Source organism: Tupaia chinensis, unplaced genomic scaffold, assembly GCF_000334495.1.
Source record: "Tupaia chinensis unplaced genomic scaffold, TupChi_1.0 Scaffold143782_1, whole genome shotgun sequence".
NCBI lineage: Eukaryota > Metazoa > Chordata > Mammalia > Scandentia > Tupaiidae > Tupaia > Tupaia belangeri.
In genome coordinates this window covers 185,340-204,992 of record NW_006203631.1, presented here as the reverse complement: position 1 = coordinate 204,992, position 19,653 = coordinate 185,340, and the positions used below count along the sequence as shown (strand labels likewise).

At 38.4% G+C, this 19,653-nt stretch overlaps 1 protein-coding gene across 2 annotated transcripts in view; it reads right to left on the bottom strand.

Annotated features, from left to right (window-relative positions):
- Positions 1-4,906: 4,906 nt before the first annotated feature.
- The window catches only part of ZNF182 (zinc finger protein 182), a 51,536-nt gene continuing 36,789 nt past the window's right edge, over positions 4,907-19,653 (bottom strand). For both annotated transcript variants that reach the window (XM_014582751.2, XM_006164981.3), the window contains exons 4-6: positions 14,242-14,368; positions 13,915-14,007; positions 4,907-7,859 (exon numbers count right to left, since the gene is read on the bottom strand). In XM_014582751.2, the coding sequence (XP_014438237.1) occupies positions 6,229-7,859; positions 13,915-14,007; positions 14,242-14,368 (1,851 nt within the window). In that variant the 3' untranslated portion in view covers positions 4,907-6,228. The remainder of the gene's footprint in view (positions 7,860-13,914; positions 14,008-14,241; positions 14,369-19,653) is intronic.

The following is a 19,653-nucleotide window of genomic DNA, read 5'->3' as shown; positions in this document are numbered from 1 at the left end:
GAGGCGACCCAGTCACTGAAAGGGTCCATTCCAATGACAGGAAGAACAGTTTGGAGACAACCAAGACAGAAATGTCTTTTAGCAAATATGGGTCAATTTCACATATTTTAAAAAATTTTAAAACTAGAGGGTTTGCTGGAGAGAGACAAAGAGATAAAGGAAGAAGGCATCTATCCAATAGGGGAGGGGTCACACTGCAATCCCTTCTCCTCCATTTCTCCATCTAGTCAGGATTTAGGGTGTGTATACACACACACACACACACACATACACACACACACACACACAAACACACAGTGTAAAACTGGGCCAGTTTTAAGTGTTAGGTGGATAATTACACCTTTAACTGATCCTCCTCCTAAGTTGGTCACCTGCTGGTTGGGGAGTGTCCCTTTAATGCGTAAATATTTCCTGGCATTTGGAAGATTCGACCGCTTGTCCCCAACAGAGCTAGCCCATATTGTTTGTTTTTTGGAACCCGAACCACAGTTAGTGTGGTAAAAAAAAAAAAGCAGTCATCTCCCAGAAGGGGCCTGCTTCCATGACCATTGGCTCTCTGTGTGTGGGCTGGTCACTGTCACTGGCAGAGACCAAAGGCAGGTGCCAAAGGTGAGGCTGTATCCAAAAAGGAAGCCTGCCATGGTTGTAATTCAACCCTAGTAAGTATTGTATTGGTCCACTGATTTACAAGAGATCACTCAACTAGGCATCCTCTTGCCCTTCAGGGTCCAGTATTACCTCTTTATTCATCTCAGGGTTCATGTTAATGCAGGGACCTGTCAGTAGGTGACTTGTTTGACCTAGGAGTGGGGAAGCCCTGCTGTTGATAGTCATTTTGATTTAGGCCAAGTGGGGTATTGTTTATTGAATTAACAGGCAACACTTGATTTTAATTTAGACTTTATTGAGTTTCTATTAAATCCAGGGCAACTATGGCCTCTTGAGTTGCTTTAGCATTAGCCAGCATTGACGGTGAACAGGACTTACATTTGTCAGGAGTCCTCCTGAGAAACAATTGTTGGATTCAATACTCAATTCCTCCTCTTCAGACTTGTCAAGTCATTATGCTGCATGTCACCTGCTCTCTCATTAGCCCACTCTGTCATCACCACTGTTGGAGAACTTTGACTTCAGCTAGCATCTTCCATTAACAATCTGCCCAGGAGGTTATGAGCCTCATGTAGGGTGGGCAGCTCTCCAGACCATAAAACTCCACATCAACAAGGCTTGTGTGGACTGCAGCCCAAAGACTCCTTGGGGACAGGGGTTGTACTTCCACCCACTAATTGTACAGAATCCTTTAGTCAGGATCCATTTTCCATCTTGCAGTCAAGTGTTTCATTTCATCCCATCAGGTAGAGCTTACTGTCTATTGTCAGATACACTGTATATATCCAGGCGGCCCTTCATCTGCTTCCTGGGTTAGATCCTTAAGGAGAGATTGGGCCTTAGGATGAGAGAATATGACTCCTCTACATGAGAACTGATCTCTCCTTCCTGACCCTCCTCTTTTGTGTCTTCTATCTTCATGACTTTACGTGTGGTTACCAGCAAAAGAAAAGGGGAAATTGTTCTCACCACTGTCGTGGTATCGTGTGCTGCTTATTCCTCTAGAGGGCACCAATCCTCTTCTCCAGGATGCTCCCCTCCATTTGGTCTCCAGGTTAAGTTGGACTCCCACCTCCTTTTTGGCCTGTATCTTGGTGAGAAGCATCCCTGAGCAAGGCCCAGCTTGGGTATACCCTTCTGTTCAGGTCCATAGTTCTCAGAGCATCCAACACCTTCCCTAGTGTGCAGGATGAACTACTACCCAGGGAAACTTGGCACATCTGACCTAAAAGCCAATTTTTATGGTTTGGGTTCATTGAAACACTCTTGTTACTGTTTGTTGTTACTGTTGTCACCTGAGGGTAATGAGACACAGGGAAAGACTGCAAAAAAAATAGAGTGTACTCAGAGTAACACCATGCAAAACTAACCTGGTGGTGTTCCAGATGTGAGCCCCAACCACTTGAGGCTATCTGATAGCAATTTGCTGATTGATTATCCAACTAACTGGGTAGACTCCTGACAATTCCTTGAAAATCACCAAAACCCCGTCTTTATCACCCCATGTAGTGAGTTTCAAGATTTGGAAGTTGATCAAAGAAGTGATCATGAGACATTAAAATTAACTCAATGAGTTGTAATTTGGGTGGTGCTGGAACAAGCTGAATTAGAGGGGAAGGCCCTCATAGCAGATCTACTGAGACAGTGGCATGGGCCACCACCCAGAAAGGGATGAGGGCAATGGAAATCCCAATGGACAGGAGAAATTGCAGAAGGGATTATATGCCTAGAAGATGTCACTCAGCAGCTAAATTCGTAGTGTTTGGGACAGAGAGTTCTGGAAGGTTGTATTACAGTGTGGATGATGGTTTGTTTCCTGAAATTTCATGTTTTACAATTTGATATTGGGAGATATGTGGCCTAGTGGACAACGATTAGATCATGGTGATCGTATCATGGAGGCAGCACTCTCATTAATAGATTAATGATGTCTTACGAGATCCAACAAGTTCTAGTTCTCATGAGAAGGAGTTAGTTCTCCTGGTTGCTATTTTTAAAAAGAGAGCTGACTATAGCCATCTCTTTCTCTTTTTGCATATGTCTGACATCCTCTGTGTTCCTGTTGGCCATCCTGTAAGCTATCTGCCATTTCATGATGCTTTGGACTTCCCAGCCACCAAAACAGTCAAAATAAACCCCTATTCTCTTAAATGTTTGCTATAGGGTGCATGTGCTCACCAGAGACAGACAGAAAGAGAGAAATCATCTCCCAGGGAAGATGGGCACACCGCAGTCCCTTCTCCTCTAGTCTCCTATTGGGCTCTTGGGCACACACACATATGCACCCAGTGTGAGGTGGTTTTTTTTTGTTTTTTTTTTTTTTGTGTGTGTGTGTGTGTGTGTGTTTTAAGTTTATTTATTTATTTATTTAGGAGAGGATTTTTGCTATAGGACGCGTGTGCTTGCCAGAGAGACAGAGAGAAAGCAAGAAATCACCCCCCCGGGGGGATGGCCATGATGCAATCCGTGCTCCTCCATTCTCCTCTTGGGATCTTGGGCACACACGCACACATGCCCAGCGTGAGTTTAAGCCACTGGGTCTGGGACTTGAATCTTGGTTCACTACATGGGAGTCCAGCGACATAGCCATTATGCCAACTGCTGGTCCCCACCCAGTGTGTTTTAAGCTGCCAGATCCAAGACCAAAATTGAGGTTTGAACAAGAGCCTAATCAGATTGAAGGTGCTCAGGGCCAATGATATATCCCACTTACCTCAGCAGTAGCTCACTGATTAGCCTCCTGAACATATATCTACACCACTCTCTTCATCCAATCCCATTCACTACCATGGTTCACACCATGCCTCCTCACTTCCAATTTATTCTATTGTCCATGTTGCCAATGTTCAGTCTGCTCATTCACTCCCACTCTCTCCAGCATTACTCATGTTTGCCATTTCTCAAGTAACTCACCCCATTGGATATTTCTCCTTACTCTTCTCCATTCATGCACACGTGGCCCTTCATCACCCTCTGTCCCTTGTCCCCTAATTCCAGTCCATTTACTCATCATTCTGTTGTTCATCCCCATCCCTTTCCCTCTAGGTCGATGCCTCGCACACCTTTCACCTTCATGCAGCTCATAAGTTGCCTTATGTGTCCCAGGAAGCAGGAGTCCAAGATCCACCAGAAATGGTAAGATCTGATTCCCATCCCTCCTCACTATAGGATGACCTTTAATGGACCTGAAATCCCAGAAGATTCTCTAAGTAGGAAGATGAAATCACTTCATTTCTTTTCCCCACAGGCATCCTCCCAGCACACTGCCCCAGAAGAGAGCTGGTCAACCCATTTCCTCTCCTAGAAGAGGCATTGACTGATAGGTCTGACTTGAACAGTTCATAACAAAGGGAGCTCTCAGGATTTTTTTTTTTTTTGGGGGGGGGGGTGTTGGGGGGTTGTTTTTGTTTGCAGGAAAGTCCTAGGAAGACACAGACAGGGTCTTGAGTCTAAGTTACTCACCTATATTCATAGATCCAAACAATGCCCCTGCCCAGGTTTTACAGTGTGGTTTGTCTAGTTCTACCAAAGAGAAGGCCCCAGTTAAAACCCCAGAAGCATGAGGCCCACAAATACAGTAATTCACAAGCAAGACCTCTTGTTCTGCAGCAAATGTCCTGTCAAGATTGTCTCTGTATCCACTTATGCCATTACTCTCAAATTGTTTCTCACCTTGGAAAATACATCACAGCAGTGAGTAACCTTGGGAGTTCCTCAACCTCCATGTGGATTTGTATCTTTGTAAGAAGTATCTTTACAAATGAAGTAATTTAAGTCATTTTGTTAAGATATGGAAAGATACTGGGTCTTAGTACAGGATCTTTTCACAGATGTCATTAAGCATACTATGTAAGAAAAGTAAGGGCCAGCAGATGGTGTAATGGTTACATCACTGGACTCCCACATAGTCAACTGTGGATTGAGTCCCGGACCTAGTGGCTTGAACCTCACACCAGGCACATGTGTGTGCATGCCCAAAATCCTGAGAGAATGGAGGAGAAGGGATTGCAATGTGGCATCCCCCCAAGGTGGGTAATTTCTCACTTTCTATCTGTCTCTCCAGCAAGCACTTGTGCCCTATAACAAACATCTCTCTCTAAAAGAGAAAGAAAAAGGAAGAAAGGGAGGGAGGAAGGGAGTCCCAGTCTCAACTATTTTAGGTTAAGCTAATGTGGTAAAGCTGACCTGAAAATCACTTTATTAGGCACCTTCAGGAAAGTAATGCCTATGTGCCTTTGGAACTGATTAAATATCTGTTGTTCTAGCTGCCTGGTTATTCACTTAAAAAATTAAACTCCATAAACATATCAAATTAAACTAAATATGTTTTAAACATTTTATTTGCTAAAAAGGTAGTACATCCACATAGTACAATTTTCATGAGCTATGAAAGGAAACACAATTGTCTCCCTCCCAATTCCATCTCCTCCCTCAGCCACTATTGTCCCTTCCCCAAGGTAATCAGGGTTACCAACTTCTTTGTGTCTCTTTCCAGAAATAGTTTATGCATATACAATAAGCTATGTACTTACCATTTTTTTCTCCTTTTTATACACAAATGGTAACATGTTATACTCACTATCCTGCACCTTGCTTTTCCTAACTAATAACGTAACTTGGAGATTACCCCACATCACTACATAAATGGTATCTGAGTTCTCTTTATTTATTCATTTTGGTCTGCCTAGTACTTTGCTGAATGAATATACCACAAGTTTGGGAAGCAGAACCCTGGTGGTATCAACTGGACAGCTTCTAATTTTTTCACAAACAGTACATCAATGAATATCCTCTGTATGTGTTCAACTTTTACACATAATGAATATATACATTCCTAGAAGTAGAATTGGTAGCTCAAAAACCACATGCATGTGTGGTTTTGGTTACTTTTGAATCATTATTCTTTTAATGAGAAGAGTTTTTCATGACTTTTTATTTGCTGGAGATTCACATGGGGGCAGAAAGCAGGGCCACATTCTAGGCAGATGAGAGTTTTTCTAACAATGAGGATTTTTCTTCTTGCATTTGTTAATTCTTTCAGAACTTTGCTTCTCCCAAGTCAGTAAATGGAACCCTACAGCTGAACCATTCTCTTCCTTCTAGCACCTCTGTAACTGTTCCATCAGTACAGACTACTTTCTGCAAACATAGCTTACCTGGCTGATTCCTTGTCAAGGGCCTTGCCTGTTTTTCTTAAAACCCAAATGGTCTAGGAAATATCCTACCTCCTGTCTACCCACACACTGTGTTATCATCATTATATCTATATATGGTTTTGCACCTCAGGGTATATCCCAAACCTCAGCTAAGAGTTCCTACCAGTGCCATCTCACATCTACAGCTTTGAGCACTCTGAAATCTCCTGCAGAGCTACGTGATTTCCTCTGCCTCGGGCAGCCCTCTCATCAAGGTTTCAGCTGTCTTCCTATTTTGTCAGATACAGAGATTACACCACTTCTTCTTTTTCTCCCACAGCTTTTGGAATGAAGACTGAGATGAAAACAGAAAGACTGGCTTTACTCTCTATATTTAAACCAGAAGTCTGAACATACTTTTAAAATATTAATTAAATAGACACAACCTTCCTTTAGTGTATATAACATACTGTTGATTTACTTTCTAATGGGCAATGAGCTTTGATTTCCTGGTATGGCCTCTCCCATGAGCTTTCTTTCCTGTATGGGTTCTCTGATGTACAATAAGGTTTGATTTTTGGGTAAAGGCTTTCCCACATTCTGTACACTTATAGGGTTTCTCTCCAGTATGAGTTCTCTGATGTACAGTGAATGTTGATTTTTCTCTGAAGGCTTTGCCACACTCACTGCATGCATAGGGTTTCTCTCCTGTGTGTGTTCTCTGGTGTATTATGAGCTGTGACTTCTGACTAAATGCTTTCCAACACACAGGACATTCATAGGGTTTCTCTCCTGTGTGGATTCTCTGATGTATAATGAGCTTTGACTTTTCTCTGAAGGCTTTGCCACATTCATTACATTTATAGGGTTTTTCTTCTGTATGAGTTCTTTGATGTATAATGAGATATGACTTCTGGGAAAATGCTTTTTCACATTCATTGCATTCATAGGGTTTCTCTCCTGTATGACCTCTCTGATGTAACATGAGATAGGATTTCTGAGAGAAGGCTTTCTCACATTCATTACATTCAAAGGGCTTCTCTCCTGAATGAGTTCTCTGATGTACGCCAAGGTTTGATTTTTGGGTGAAGGTTTTCCCACACACATCACATTCATAGGGTTTCTCTCCTGTATGAGTTCTCTGATGCACAATGAGGGTTGATTTCTCATTGAAAGACTTCCCACACTCAGTACATTTATGAGGTTTCTCTCCTGTATGAGTCCTTTGGTGTATAACGAGAGTTGATTTATCACTAAAAGTTTTCTTACATTCATTACATTCATGAGGTTTCTTTCCTGTATGACTACTGTGATGAATAATCAAATCAAGCTTCTGTATGAAAGATTCCCCACATTTAGTGCATTCATAGGTTTTCTCTCCTGTGTGGGTTTTCTGGTGGACAATGAGGTTAGACTTCTGAGTGAAGGCTTTTCCACATTCATTACATTCATAAGGTTTTTCTCCTGTATGAGTCCTGTAATGTATGATGACAGTTGACTTTTCTCTGAAGGCTTTTCCACATTCAGGACACTCAAAGGGTCTCTCACCTGTGTGAGTTCTCAGGTGTATGATGAGCTGAGATTTTTGGCTAAAGGCTTTTCCACATTCAGTACATCCAAATGGTTTCTCTCCTGTATGAGTTCGCCAATGTACAATGAGGTGTGATTTCTTGCTAAAGGTTTTCCTACATGCTGTACATTCAAAGGGTTTTTCTCCATTTTTAATTCTCTGATGTAGACTAAGACCTTTCTTTCGCTTGAGGGCTTTCCCACACTCTTTGTATCCATAAGGTTTCACTACAGGATTTGCTTTCTCATACTCAGTATGGAAGAATAATTTTGCACATCCATTGTCATGTTTCTTTTCCACAGAGTTTCTACTAAATACATCTAAGTTATCTACCATATTATTTCCAAATGGTTCATATTTATGGGGTCTCTGTATGGAAGCCACAAGGTTTGTACTCAGATGAAGTGTGCTTTCAAATTCATTAAAGTCATGAGCACTCTTAGTAGTAATTGTTTTCTTGTCAGGGAATACAACTTGCATCAACAGACATTCATCTTGGTCAACCTGATGCTGTCTCTTGATCTGTTCACCAACTTGGCAGACCTCTAGAAAAAAGTACAATAAACAATCTTTATAGTTTGATATTATGGAACAGAACTTCTTTAAAAATGCCCTGCCATATGGAAGCTGGTACTATCTTCTTATTTTATCAAGGTTCCTATAGAGAGTCTTTTACTACATTCCTACTTGCTAGGCTTTTTGTTACCAAGGACAACCCCCAACACCTAAATCTTTCTTACCTTTCCTTTTATATCATCTCTGACTTCCATCTATCAATTCTGGCCTCAATGCTCTTAAATTTGTTATCAATATAAACTGTTAACTGTATCCTACTTATATTATTTCCACATAGTAAGAAATGCAATGGTATGATTATGGGATCCAAGTCTTATAACAACTCTGATTCAGCATTCTCAGTGAATGACAGAAAAATCTAGATTAACTTGACAAAATAAAGAAAAATGTAAAAATCTTTGCCTAACCTGAATTCATCCAGGTATCCATCTAAGCTCCTATTCAGTCTTTCAACACTACCCTCTCTGCTCCTGTCTATACTGTTTCCACTAAAAACTATACCTGTTATTAACTCCATACATCTCCTCATGTTCCCACAAACACATGTTCTCCATATTTTGCTGTATTCAGAATCCAGATAATTGTCAGGAGATGGTTCAGTCTTTTCAAAAAAGCTTACTCTGATCTAACTATGTAACTTAAACTTGTGTTAACGTCGTCTTTAAAAAATTTTTTTCTTAATTTACATTTAATCACTATATATCTTTACAGTATATAGTATTGCTTTTTCCAGCACGAATACAGTGCATATCAGTCAAGACAAAGACATTACAATATACATTATTATCAGCAAATAACTTTTCATTTTTGTGTTAACTAAACGTATTGTTTTTTTTTAACCCCCGTTCCCCTCCCTCCTTCTGTTACCCATCCCCATATTACCCCTATCCTTACTTTCTCTAGTATCTACAGTTGCCCTCCCTGCTGGCCATCTATACCATTCATTTAAACAGTTAAAACAACAAAGTCTTGGGTCCAGCAGATGGTGTAGTAGTTACAGCTGGACTCCCACATGGCCAACCACAGTTTGAGTTCCAGACCTGGTGGCTTGAAAATCACACCAAGCATGTGTGCGTACATGCCGAAGATCCCAGGAGGAGAATGTAGGAGAAGGGATTGTGGCATGGCCATTCTCCCAGGGGATGAACTAACACTTTCCCTCTCACCATCTCTGTCTGCCTCTGTCTCTCTCTCTCTGGTGAGTGCATGTACCCTATGGGGAAAAAAAACTCTTAAAAAAAACCCTTGCCTTTAATTCCATGTTTCATCAATTGCAAGATGTACATTATTTCAGACTTTAACATTCCTAAATCTAGATACACCTTACAGTTGATGTCATATCATATATTAATTGGTGGTCATTCTTCTTTCTTGGTAATGTCTTAAAATGGTATCTTAAAGTCAATAAAATGTGGTAAGTATTCTTTGCATATATACTGAGCTTTAATCATTTTTTGTAATATACTTTTTTTCAAAATTTCATATGAAAAATGTCAAGCATAAAGAAAAGTTGAAATACAATAATGACATATATTACCACTTAGAGTCAATTATGTTAACATTTTTCCATAGTCATACTGAATTTTAAAATGGATTATACAGCAGTGGTTTCCCTTCTGTGACTTTCTTTCTTTGGACAGCAAAGCATTCATTCTTAAACAGATATGAACAAGAATCACTGGAAGAGTTTTTAAAATGTGCTTGATGTGACCCAAGCATCTGGTAAGAAGCAGTATGGCCCATGTTGTTAAGGTTGTGAGCTTTCTAGCCCAGGAGCGCATCCTGGATTAGCCTTTCACTAAGGTCGCTCTGTGACCTACACAAGTTACCTAATCTATTTGTATCTTACTTTTTTTTCACACCTGTGAAACAAAACAGACCCAAATAGATGTTAAGAAAATTAAATTACAAATTACATATAACAGGGGCCAACAGTTAGCGTAAAGGCTATGTTGCTGGACTCCCACGTAGTCAACCGTGGTTCACGTTCCAGACCTGGTGGCTTAAAACTCACGCCGGGCGCGTGTGCGTGCATGCCCAAGATCCTGAGAGGAAAATGGAAGAGAAGTTGATTGCGGCATGGTCATCCCCCCGGGAGGTGATTTCTTGCTTTCTGTCTCTCTGTCTCTCTCTGTCTGGTGAGCACATGAGCCCTATAGCAAAAACCTCTTTAAAAAAATTACATATAACAGGACATGCATAATACATGAGAAATGCTTTAAAATGCTTGCTACTATTTTAATAACTACTATTATTATGATCATTAAGAGCCACCACCTTACTGTAAAAAGAAGTTAGGAATATCTCTACATACTTAACATGTTCTTGAATATTTAGGAAACAGTGAATAAAACTGTATACAATAGACTATCATTTTCCTAACGAAGCAAATGAAAATATAAATATATATTCATAGAAGTTCATGTTGCTTAATTAAAAAATGATGGAATGGTTAACCTTTAAGTTTTAATAAAGGTTACCTATGGGGAAAGGAAGACAAAGAGTAGAATGGAAAGGGAAAGCTAGACTTCTCTGAATATACCCTGTTTTTTAGATTTTTACTTTGGAGCCAGGTAAATCTTTCACATATTTTCTTTCATATGTAAATCTTTTGTATGTAAATATGAATTTACATATACTCTTTCTAAATATGAATTTACATATAATATTTCATATGTAAACATGATTACCTCAGTTGATTCACTCACTATAGCCATATAACAGTCTCAGAAACATGGGATGTCCTTCCACTTTTTTGTGTCATTTTCAATTTCTTTTTTTAGCTTCTCACAGTTTTCCTTGTGGAGGTCTTTAACTTCTTTGGTTAGATTTATCCCTGAGTATCTTATACATTTGGTGGCTATGGTAAATGGAATAACTTTTTTTAGTTCTATCTCCATCTGCCTGTTGTTTGTATATAGAAATGCTATAGACTTCTGTATATTAATTTTGTATCCTGCAACTTTACTGTATTCGTGCATTATTTCCAGAAATTTTTTCATGGAAATCATTAAGTTTTCTATGTACACAATCATGTCATCTGCGAATAGAGAGAGTTTTACCTCTTCTTTTCCTATTTGGATTCCTTTAATTTTTTCCTCTTTTCTGATTGCGTTGGCAAGGGCTTCCAGTACTATGTTGAAAAAGAGTGGAGAAAGTGGGCATCCTTGTCTTGTACCTGTTTTTAGTGGGAAAGCTTTCAGCTTTTCTCCATTCAGGATGATATTCCCAATGAGTTTTTCATAGATAGCTTTTATTGTGTTGAGAAATGACCCTTGTATGCCAATTTTGCTGAGCGTCTTGAGCATAAAGGGATGTTGCGGCACTTTTCACGATTGCTAAGACATGGAACCAACCCAAATGCCCTCGTATGGCTGAATGCATTGAAAAACTGGCACGTATATGCTATGGAAAACTATTCAGCCACTGAAAACAACAAAACCCTGGCTTTTCACAAAAAGTGGAAAAATATGGAAGATTTACTGCTGAGTGAAGCAAGCCAGGCTATGAAGGAGAGACTCTGTATGTCCCCACTTAATATATACTGAATGTGTATGCTCTATAACTGAAACTGATGGACTAAAGGATGTACAAACACAAGAGGTGGATGTGAATACCAGATGTGGTGTGTGTGGAGGAGTGGGGCCTGGGGAAGGACATTTGGAGTAGGGATACGAAGATAGCATTTTTTTTTATTTTTTATTATCATCATAATCTTCTTTATATTACATTGGATTACATATAACTTTACAGTGTATTACATTGCTTTTTCAAAAGGGAATGCCATGCATGTCAGTCAGTACAGAGACATTAATCTCCCCACTTGAAGACAGCATTGTTGAGACAGGGAGGTAATGTAGTTATATTTTTGTCAAATCGACCGGGGAGAAATGTTCTTATATTGAAATGATCGCCTTGTAAGTTAAATCATGTGATTGAATGTATTAAAAAATGTAAAATAAATAAATAAATAAAAACAGTCTCAGAATAATACTAACATTATGAATGTACAACTCTGTGAATATGCCAAAAAACACTGAATTGTACTTTAAAAGGTTGAGTTTTATGATATATGAATTATATCTCAGTAAAACTATTTTTAAAAGTAGATAACCAAAATCTTTTTGGAGAGTACATCTGATAGGAATATGTAAGCTGAATAGGGAAATGGACTCAGGTAGGGGCCCAATGGTAGTACAGCAGTAGGATAAGGCTCCACAGTGATCAATCCACATGAGAGAGTCCTGGGTTCACCTCTAAAGGTCTTCCCCACACACTAGGCATGTGTGCATGTGTCTATAATCTCAACTAGCTGGGAGTGGATCACAGACCCTGTTGGGGATCCTTCTCTGTCTCTCTCAGAAGAGATGCATAAATAAAATTTTAAAGGAAAAATAAGGGAGAAAAAAAAACAACCCTCAGAATGGGAAAATATTTTTGTTAAATATGCCTCAGACAAGGGACTGATAACGAGAATACATAGGGAACTCAAGTGCCTTATGCGAAAAAAAATGATTAACCCGATTAAAAGATGGGAAAGTGAGCTGAACAAAAGTCTCTCTAAGGAAGACATACGAACAGCCAAAAAGCATATGAGGAAATGCTCGACATCCCTCATCATAAGGGAAATGCAGATAAAAACCACAATGAGATACCACCTAACCCCTGTCAGAATGGCAAAGATTAAGAATATAAAAAGTGATAAGTGTTGGCGGGGATGTGGTGAAAAGGGAACCCTCCTACACTGTTGGTGGGAATGTAAACTAGTTCAACCACTGTGGAGAACAATATGGAGGTTCCTCAAAGATCTACAAATAGAACTACCATTTGATCCAGCAATCCCACTTCTGGGTATTTACCCAAAAGACAGGAGAACGCTCAGTCAGAAAAGTGCTTGCACATCCATGTTTATTGCAGCATTATTCACAATTGCCAAGACATGGAACCAACCTAAATGTCCACAAACTGATGAATGGATTGGAAAAGTGTGGTATATATACTCTATGGAATACTACTCAGCCATAAAAAATAACAAGACCCTGGAATTTGATAGAAAATGGTCAGATATGGAGGATCTATTGCTGAGTGAAGTAAGCCAGGCTATGAAAGAAAGATATTGTATGTATCCACTCAATATATACCGACTATCCGCACTCTATAATAGAGAGCAAAAATTCGGAGGACATAAACACAGTGAAGGTACTTAATGAGAATAGGACAGTGTGGAATGGGGTAAGTGAAGAGAAGAGGATAGAGAAAGATAGCAAGTGAACAATAGAGAGACAGGACGTTAGTGAGAAACAGATAGGGGTTATTAACTGTTGATGATGACATGTATAGTATTCTCAACTGGATTGGTCTGAGAAGTATTTCATGATGGGCAAAGTATTTTTACAAGCAAAATGAGAAATAGCAATTGACTGTTTTATAAAAATAATTAGAATAATAAAAATAATGATTGGGGAAAACAGAAAAGATATGGAATGTTGAAGTGGGGAGATTAATGTCTCTGTACTGACTGACATGCATGGCATTCCCTTTTGAAAAAACAATGTAATACACTGTAAAGTTATATGTAATCCAATGTAATATAAAGAAGATTATGATGATAATAAAAATTAAAAAAATAAATAAATTTTTAAAAAAAGAGTCTAGGCTTATGACTAACATGAGCCTGGCTTCATATAAGTCAGTGACAGATGAGAACTGTTTAAGAGGCATGGTCACTGCAGTAACAAAAAAAAAAACAGATGTTTACTATTACTGGGGGGAGGTGGCATTTAAAAGACACATATGGGACAAAAGAACTGTGCAGAAGCTGGCAGGTGAACACCAACTTCAGGAGTGGCCTGATGAGTGAGAGACATGGGAGGGCGTGTCAGTCTGTTTCTAGTGTTTATGTCCCTGTCTTCTAACAGCACCACAAAGCCCCAAACTTTTCCCAAGATCTTCCTGAAAACTCCTTCAGAAGGCCTTAACCTTGACTGATAAGTTGAGACCAGAGCCTACATCAATCCAACTTACCTAGAAAGCTCCAAGTTGGGATTTTTACTTCTGCTGGGTGTGGCTCTTCCACCTCCAACTTGAGGATGAGATCTGGTTTAGCAACCTGCCGCCCTGTTAATGAGAAATGACCAGGCCCCTGAGAAAGGAAGTTGCTGTGTGGGGACTTCACAAAGGACCTATTGCTTAACACAGAGGTAAAATCAAATCATCTGCCTTGGGTTTTGATTTCCTAAACACTTTGTCAGGACAGAAAAATAGAATATTAGAAAGAAAATGCCCTCTACTGGATAAAGTTAATTATAAACTACCCAAGGAAGTATAATTACCCAAGGAAGCCCTTCTTACCCGCAGAGACCAGGTTGCTGTAGTTCTCCAGCATCACATCTCTATATAGGGTCCTCTGTGGAGGGTTCAGATACTGCCACTCCTCCTTGGTGAAATCCACAGCCACATCCTCAAATGTCACTAGTCCCTGTAAGGGTACATTCCTTTTACTCTAAAACACTGACAGAAAGAATGCAGGAAAAGTTCTTACTGTGTTCCTGGTTCATCATGATGACTTCATATAGAGTATCTAATTTTTTAAAGAATTGTTTAATTTTTATGTTATTATTACTTTTTTATTTGACCAGAGAGAGACAGAGCGAGATAGAAAGGGAAAGTAAGAAAGCATGCCGCCAGGCCTGGGACCCAAATCATAATCAGCCATGTGGAAGTCCAGTGCCTTAACCACCATGCCACCTGCTGGCCCCAAGGATATCTATTTTATATCAAGTTAGTGCTATACTATTGTGGGAGAATCACAAATCATGGTAAAAAAAACTATTCCATTACACAATACAATGTTTAATATGAGGGGCTACTGGGATGAGCAAGTGGCATGCTGGTTAAGGAGCTGGACACTCCCACATGCCTGACCACAGTTCAAGTCTCAGACCTAGTGGCTGGCTTTCTTACTTTCTTTCTCTCACTTTCTCTTTGTCTCTCTCTCTAGTCAAATTAAAATAAATGAATTAATAAATAAAATTAAATAAATAATTTTTAAAACATGATGTGCTATTAACATGAGGCTAGACAAAAAGTCCAGTGGAACTAAAAAGAGAATCTTAACATGTGTAGACACATGATTTATTGTAGAAAAATGATTTATGTCAGTATGTTGTCTTCACAGTACAACAGCAGGGAAAGGATGATCTTTTCCATAAATAAAGATGAGTTACTGAATATTTAAATGGGGGAAAATGAAATTTAATCTCTTTAAGCATGTGTAAAATTCAGAGTTACAGGTAAACTATAAATCTAATTTGAGAGGTAACACAATAAAGCATCTATAAAATAATATAGGAAAATGTTTTAATAAGATTGGGATAGGGACAGAATTCTAAATCAAGACATAAAAACCACTACTCATAAAAGAAAAGACTTTTAAATATTTCAAGGCCCAATGGCAAAAACCCCCCCAAAAAAAAAAAAAAAAGATTAAAAGTATGACAGTGACATTTATAGCAAAAAAGAAGGATGAATTTAGAGGAAATAATGCTAATTGAAATAAGCCAAGCTCTGAAAGATAAATATGATGCATAAGTCTTCATTCATTAGAGGAAGCTAAAAGACTCAATCACACAGAAGTAGAGTATGATGGTGGATATCATAAGATGAAAAGGGGAGTAAGGGGAGAACTTGGTTGACAGATACAAGAATTCATGTAAATAAGTGAAATTGGTTACAGAATATTATACCACAGTACAGAACTTTGGTGACAATTTAATATGTATTTGAAAATCACCAGAACAACAGATTTTGAATATGTACAACTCAAAGTAATGATAAACACTAAAGATAGAAGACACATTTATTTTCCAGATTTTATCATTACACACTATATACATGCTTTGAAAAACCACACTGTACCTCACAGAGATGTATAACTATTACACATAAATTAGAAATAGCAATAAAATTATTATAAATCTTAAAAGTATAACAATAAAAGGCAAACAATACGGATGTAAAGATTATCTATAATATTCATGAATGATAAAATACTACTCTCTGCAATATATAAAATAACCCCTACAAATCAATAAGAAATATACAAACAACACAAAAGAGCAGACGAGAGAGATGAAGAGTTACTTCACTAAAAAGGAAAACCAAATGACCTGAGAACATAAGAAAATGTACTCTACCTCAATGGTTACTCAGATAAGTGAAATTTTGTTTTGTTTTGTTTTGTTTGTTTTTAACCTCTTTCAATATTTAATTTATGATTTACATATAATTTTTACAGATCTTTGTAGGTTACAGAATGGTTTTCAAAAGAGTATATACAATGTGTAATAAACAAACTGAGGCTATAAACGTATTCACCATCTTCAACATTTAACATTATGTTGTGAACCTTCAAAACCCGCTCCAATGGTTATTCTGCAAATGTACACTGAATTATCTGTAACATTCTTTACTGTGAGGTACAGTTCTAAGAAAAACATACTGATTAAAAATCAGGCAACAACATCTCATAAATTAACAAAGAGAATCTTAACATAGCCAATGAAAGAATAATTTCTAATTTCTATCTAGAGGACTATGGGAGATAAGAGTTTATAATCTGAAAAATCTGTGGGTATCAATCATTGGTCTAGTTAGAGCAAGGTAAAATTGTACATCACAATAACTCATTAGGAAGAAACTCACACACTGTAAGTTCCTGTAAGACCATAGTACTGTACTGTGCATAAAGAAATAAGCAAAGATAAAACAAAATTGGAAAAAGTGAAGTTTTTAAAAAGTTTAAAAGTGAAGACATGATAAAGCCTGGGATTTGGTGATTTTTAGGCATTACAAAATTCTTTTTTTCCTTTTTTTTCATTTCATTTTCTTCCATACATTCAATCACATTACTATTTGTCTTACAAAATGGATATTTCAACAGGTGAACATTTCTCCCTAGTACAGTTGATAAAACTACAAAATATCTTCAACAGATAATACCACACCTCTTTGTGCCATTAAAGCTTTGCCTCCCTGTCCCTCCCCCAAATGTCCATTGAGACATCACAATGTACTCACTAGAAAATTTATAATTAGGCAGACAAAAATACAATTATGTTATGTTAAAATGGAAAAAAATAGGGAGGCAAAGTATTAATGGGACAAAGAAATGTGGTATTATCTGTTGAAGATATTTTATAGTTTTACCAACTGGACTAGGGAGAAATGCTCACATGTTGAAATATTCACTTTGTAAGCTAAATAATGTGATTGAATGTATAAAAGAAAATGAAATTTTAAAATGTAAAAAAATAAAAAATAAAATGGAAACTCTCATACGCTATTAGTAGGAATGTAAACTATTGGATTATCGAGAAAGTCATGATGCATTTTTGCATAGAAAAACATGTAAAAACATGTCATGACTTCCCCAGCCATCTAATAATATAATTGCTTTGGGAAACAGTTTGCCATTATTTGTTAAAGGTAATGATTTGTACATATCATGACCCAACAAGTGTAAGCACACACCTTAAAGAAAAGGATGAACATGTGCTCTAGAAAATAGGCCACACTGTTCCTAATACTATTAAGTCATGGAAGAAATCCAAATGTCCACCAGCCATAGAAAGGTAAGTTTTGGCATAATCATTCAATGAAATGCTGTATGGTAATGAAAAGGAATGAGCTACAACTGCACGTTGTGAAGTATAACCTAATGTGCTGGTTACTGCCCAGAGGCAGGTGAGAGACAGAACACCTACGCACATGGCAAGATAAACAGAGCAGGTTTATTACTTACAAACAGGCAGCCAAGGACAGCAGAGCCTAGAAGTTATTACAAGCTGCCCCCTCCCCCAAGGTTCAGGAAAGCTGTCAGGGGCAGATAGAATCTCATCTGCATGTGCCCCACTAGCACCACAGCTGACGTACCCTGGAAAGCAGTCGATCATGGGTTTTATATTCCAGGGCAATATAAGTCGCTGGGCTAAAGCACTGAAGGCTATTTTGTTTGTAGGGAGGAATGAAACAAAACCCAGGCTGTTTCAGCCAGTTCCTCCATAGTTCAGGATTTTACATTCTCAGCATATTCTACAGTTATTCTTGAGAACTATAAGTGTAAAAGGGAGGAGTACTAAGTTGGACCAAGGCCACCAAGAGAACTATCCTGCATATGCCCTAACATAGATGGATGTCACACATTACTGATGAGCAAAACAAACCAGAAACAAAACAATACATACTTCATGATTCTATCTATATATAATAAGAGAACAGCTAAGGCTTGTGGGAAGCTGCACACCAGCGAGTCTGTGTCGTCTTCTCGGTCGTCTGTATGGTCTGGCTACTGTGGGCCAGGCATCGTGGTTATATACACTCTGGTGGGTTGTAAACGGTGGGTCGTGATTGGTTGTAAACGGAGGACTGTGATTGGTTGTAAACGGTGGGCCCTGATTGGTTGTTAACAGTGGGTTATGATTGGTTGCTTTTGGACCAATCATGAGGTGCCGGATATGCAAATTTGAGGGATTCTAGTGGCCAATCAGAGCAAGGTTTCGAAGGTCAGGTTTTTGGAAGGGAGCCAATCATGGTAATTGTTTGCCCTCTGAGAAACCTCGGCAGACTCGCTGGTGTGCAGCTTCCCACAAAGGCTAATCTATGATGTTGGAAGTCAGGAGAGGACATTTCGAGATCCTTAGGGCCTGTTATATTCTACCTCTTGGCCTAAACAGTGGCTATACAGTGTGTTTGCTTAGTGATAATTCAAGTTACATATTCATACATACATACTTTACATACATACTCACACACATACATACATTACATGCATACATTACACACATGCATACTCATACACACATGCTTTATATGTATACTTTACATGCACACATACATTACATGCTCATTACATGCAAGTTACATGCATACTGTGGAATTTATGTATGTTATATTTAAATATATATCTTTATATACATTTATAAATGTAATTTTATATCTTTATACATAACAATTATTTTAGATGAAACTCTAGAAGAAATTAAATGGAAATTGGGAATTCTTATTTCAAAGAATAGTTCTGGAACAACTGGATAGTCTTATGAACCCACAAAAAAGAACCTTAATCAATACCTCCAACATATATAAAAATTAACTCAAAAATGGTCACGGACTTAAATGTAAAATCTGAACCTATAATATTCTGAGAAAAAAATATAGTAGAAGATTCGTCATATGTCCTAGATGTGACAGCAAAAGTCAGAGATACTGTTAAGAGAGTGAAAACAAAAATCACTAAATTTAAGAAAACATTTGTAAATCAAATATCTGGCAAAGAACTTGTAATGAGGATATATACAGAACTCACAAAACATTAAAAAAAGGGTCATCTGGGGCTGGCAGGTGGTGTGGTGGCATTGGACTCTCACAAGGCTGACCACAGTTTCAGTCTCAGACATGATGGCTTGAAACTCACACTGGGTGCATGTGTGGGTGTGTGTGTGCCCAAAATCCCAAGAGAGGAATGGATAAGAAGGAATTGTGGTGTGGTCATCCCCCCTGGGAGTTGATTTCTCACTTTTCCTCTCTCTGTCTCCCTGGTGAGCACATGTGCTCTATGGCAAAAACCTTCAGAGAGAGAGAGAGAGGAAGAAGAGGAGGAGGAGGAAGAGAAAGAAAGAAAGAAAAAAAGAAAGAAAGAAAGAAAGAAAGGAAGAAAGGAAGGAAGGAAGGAAGGAAGGAAGGAAGGAAGGAAGGAAGGAAGGA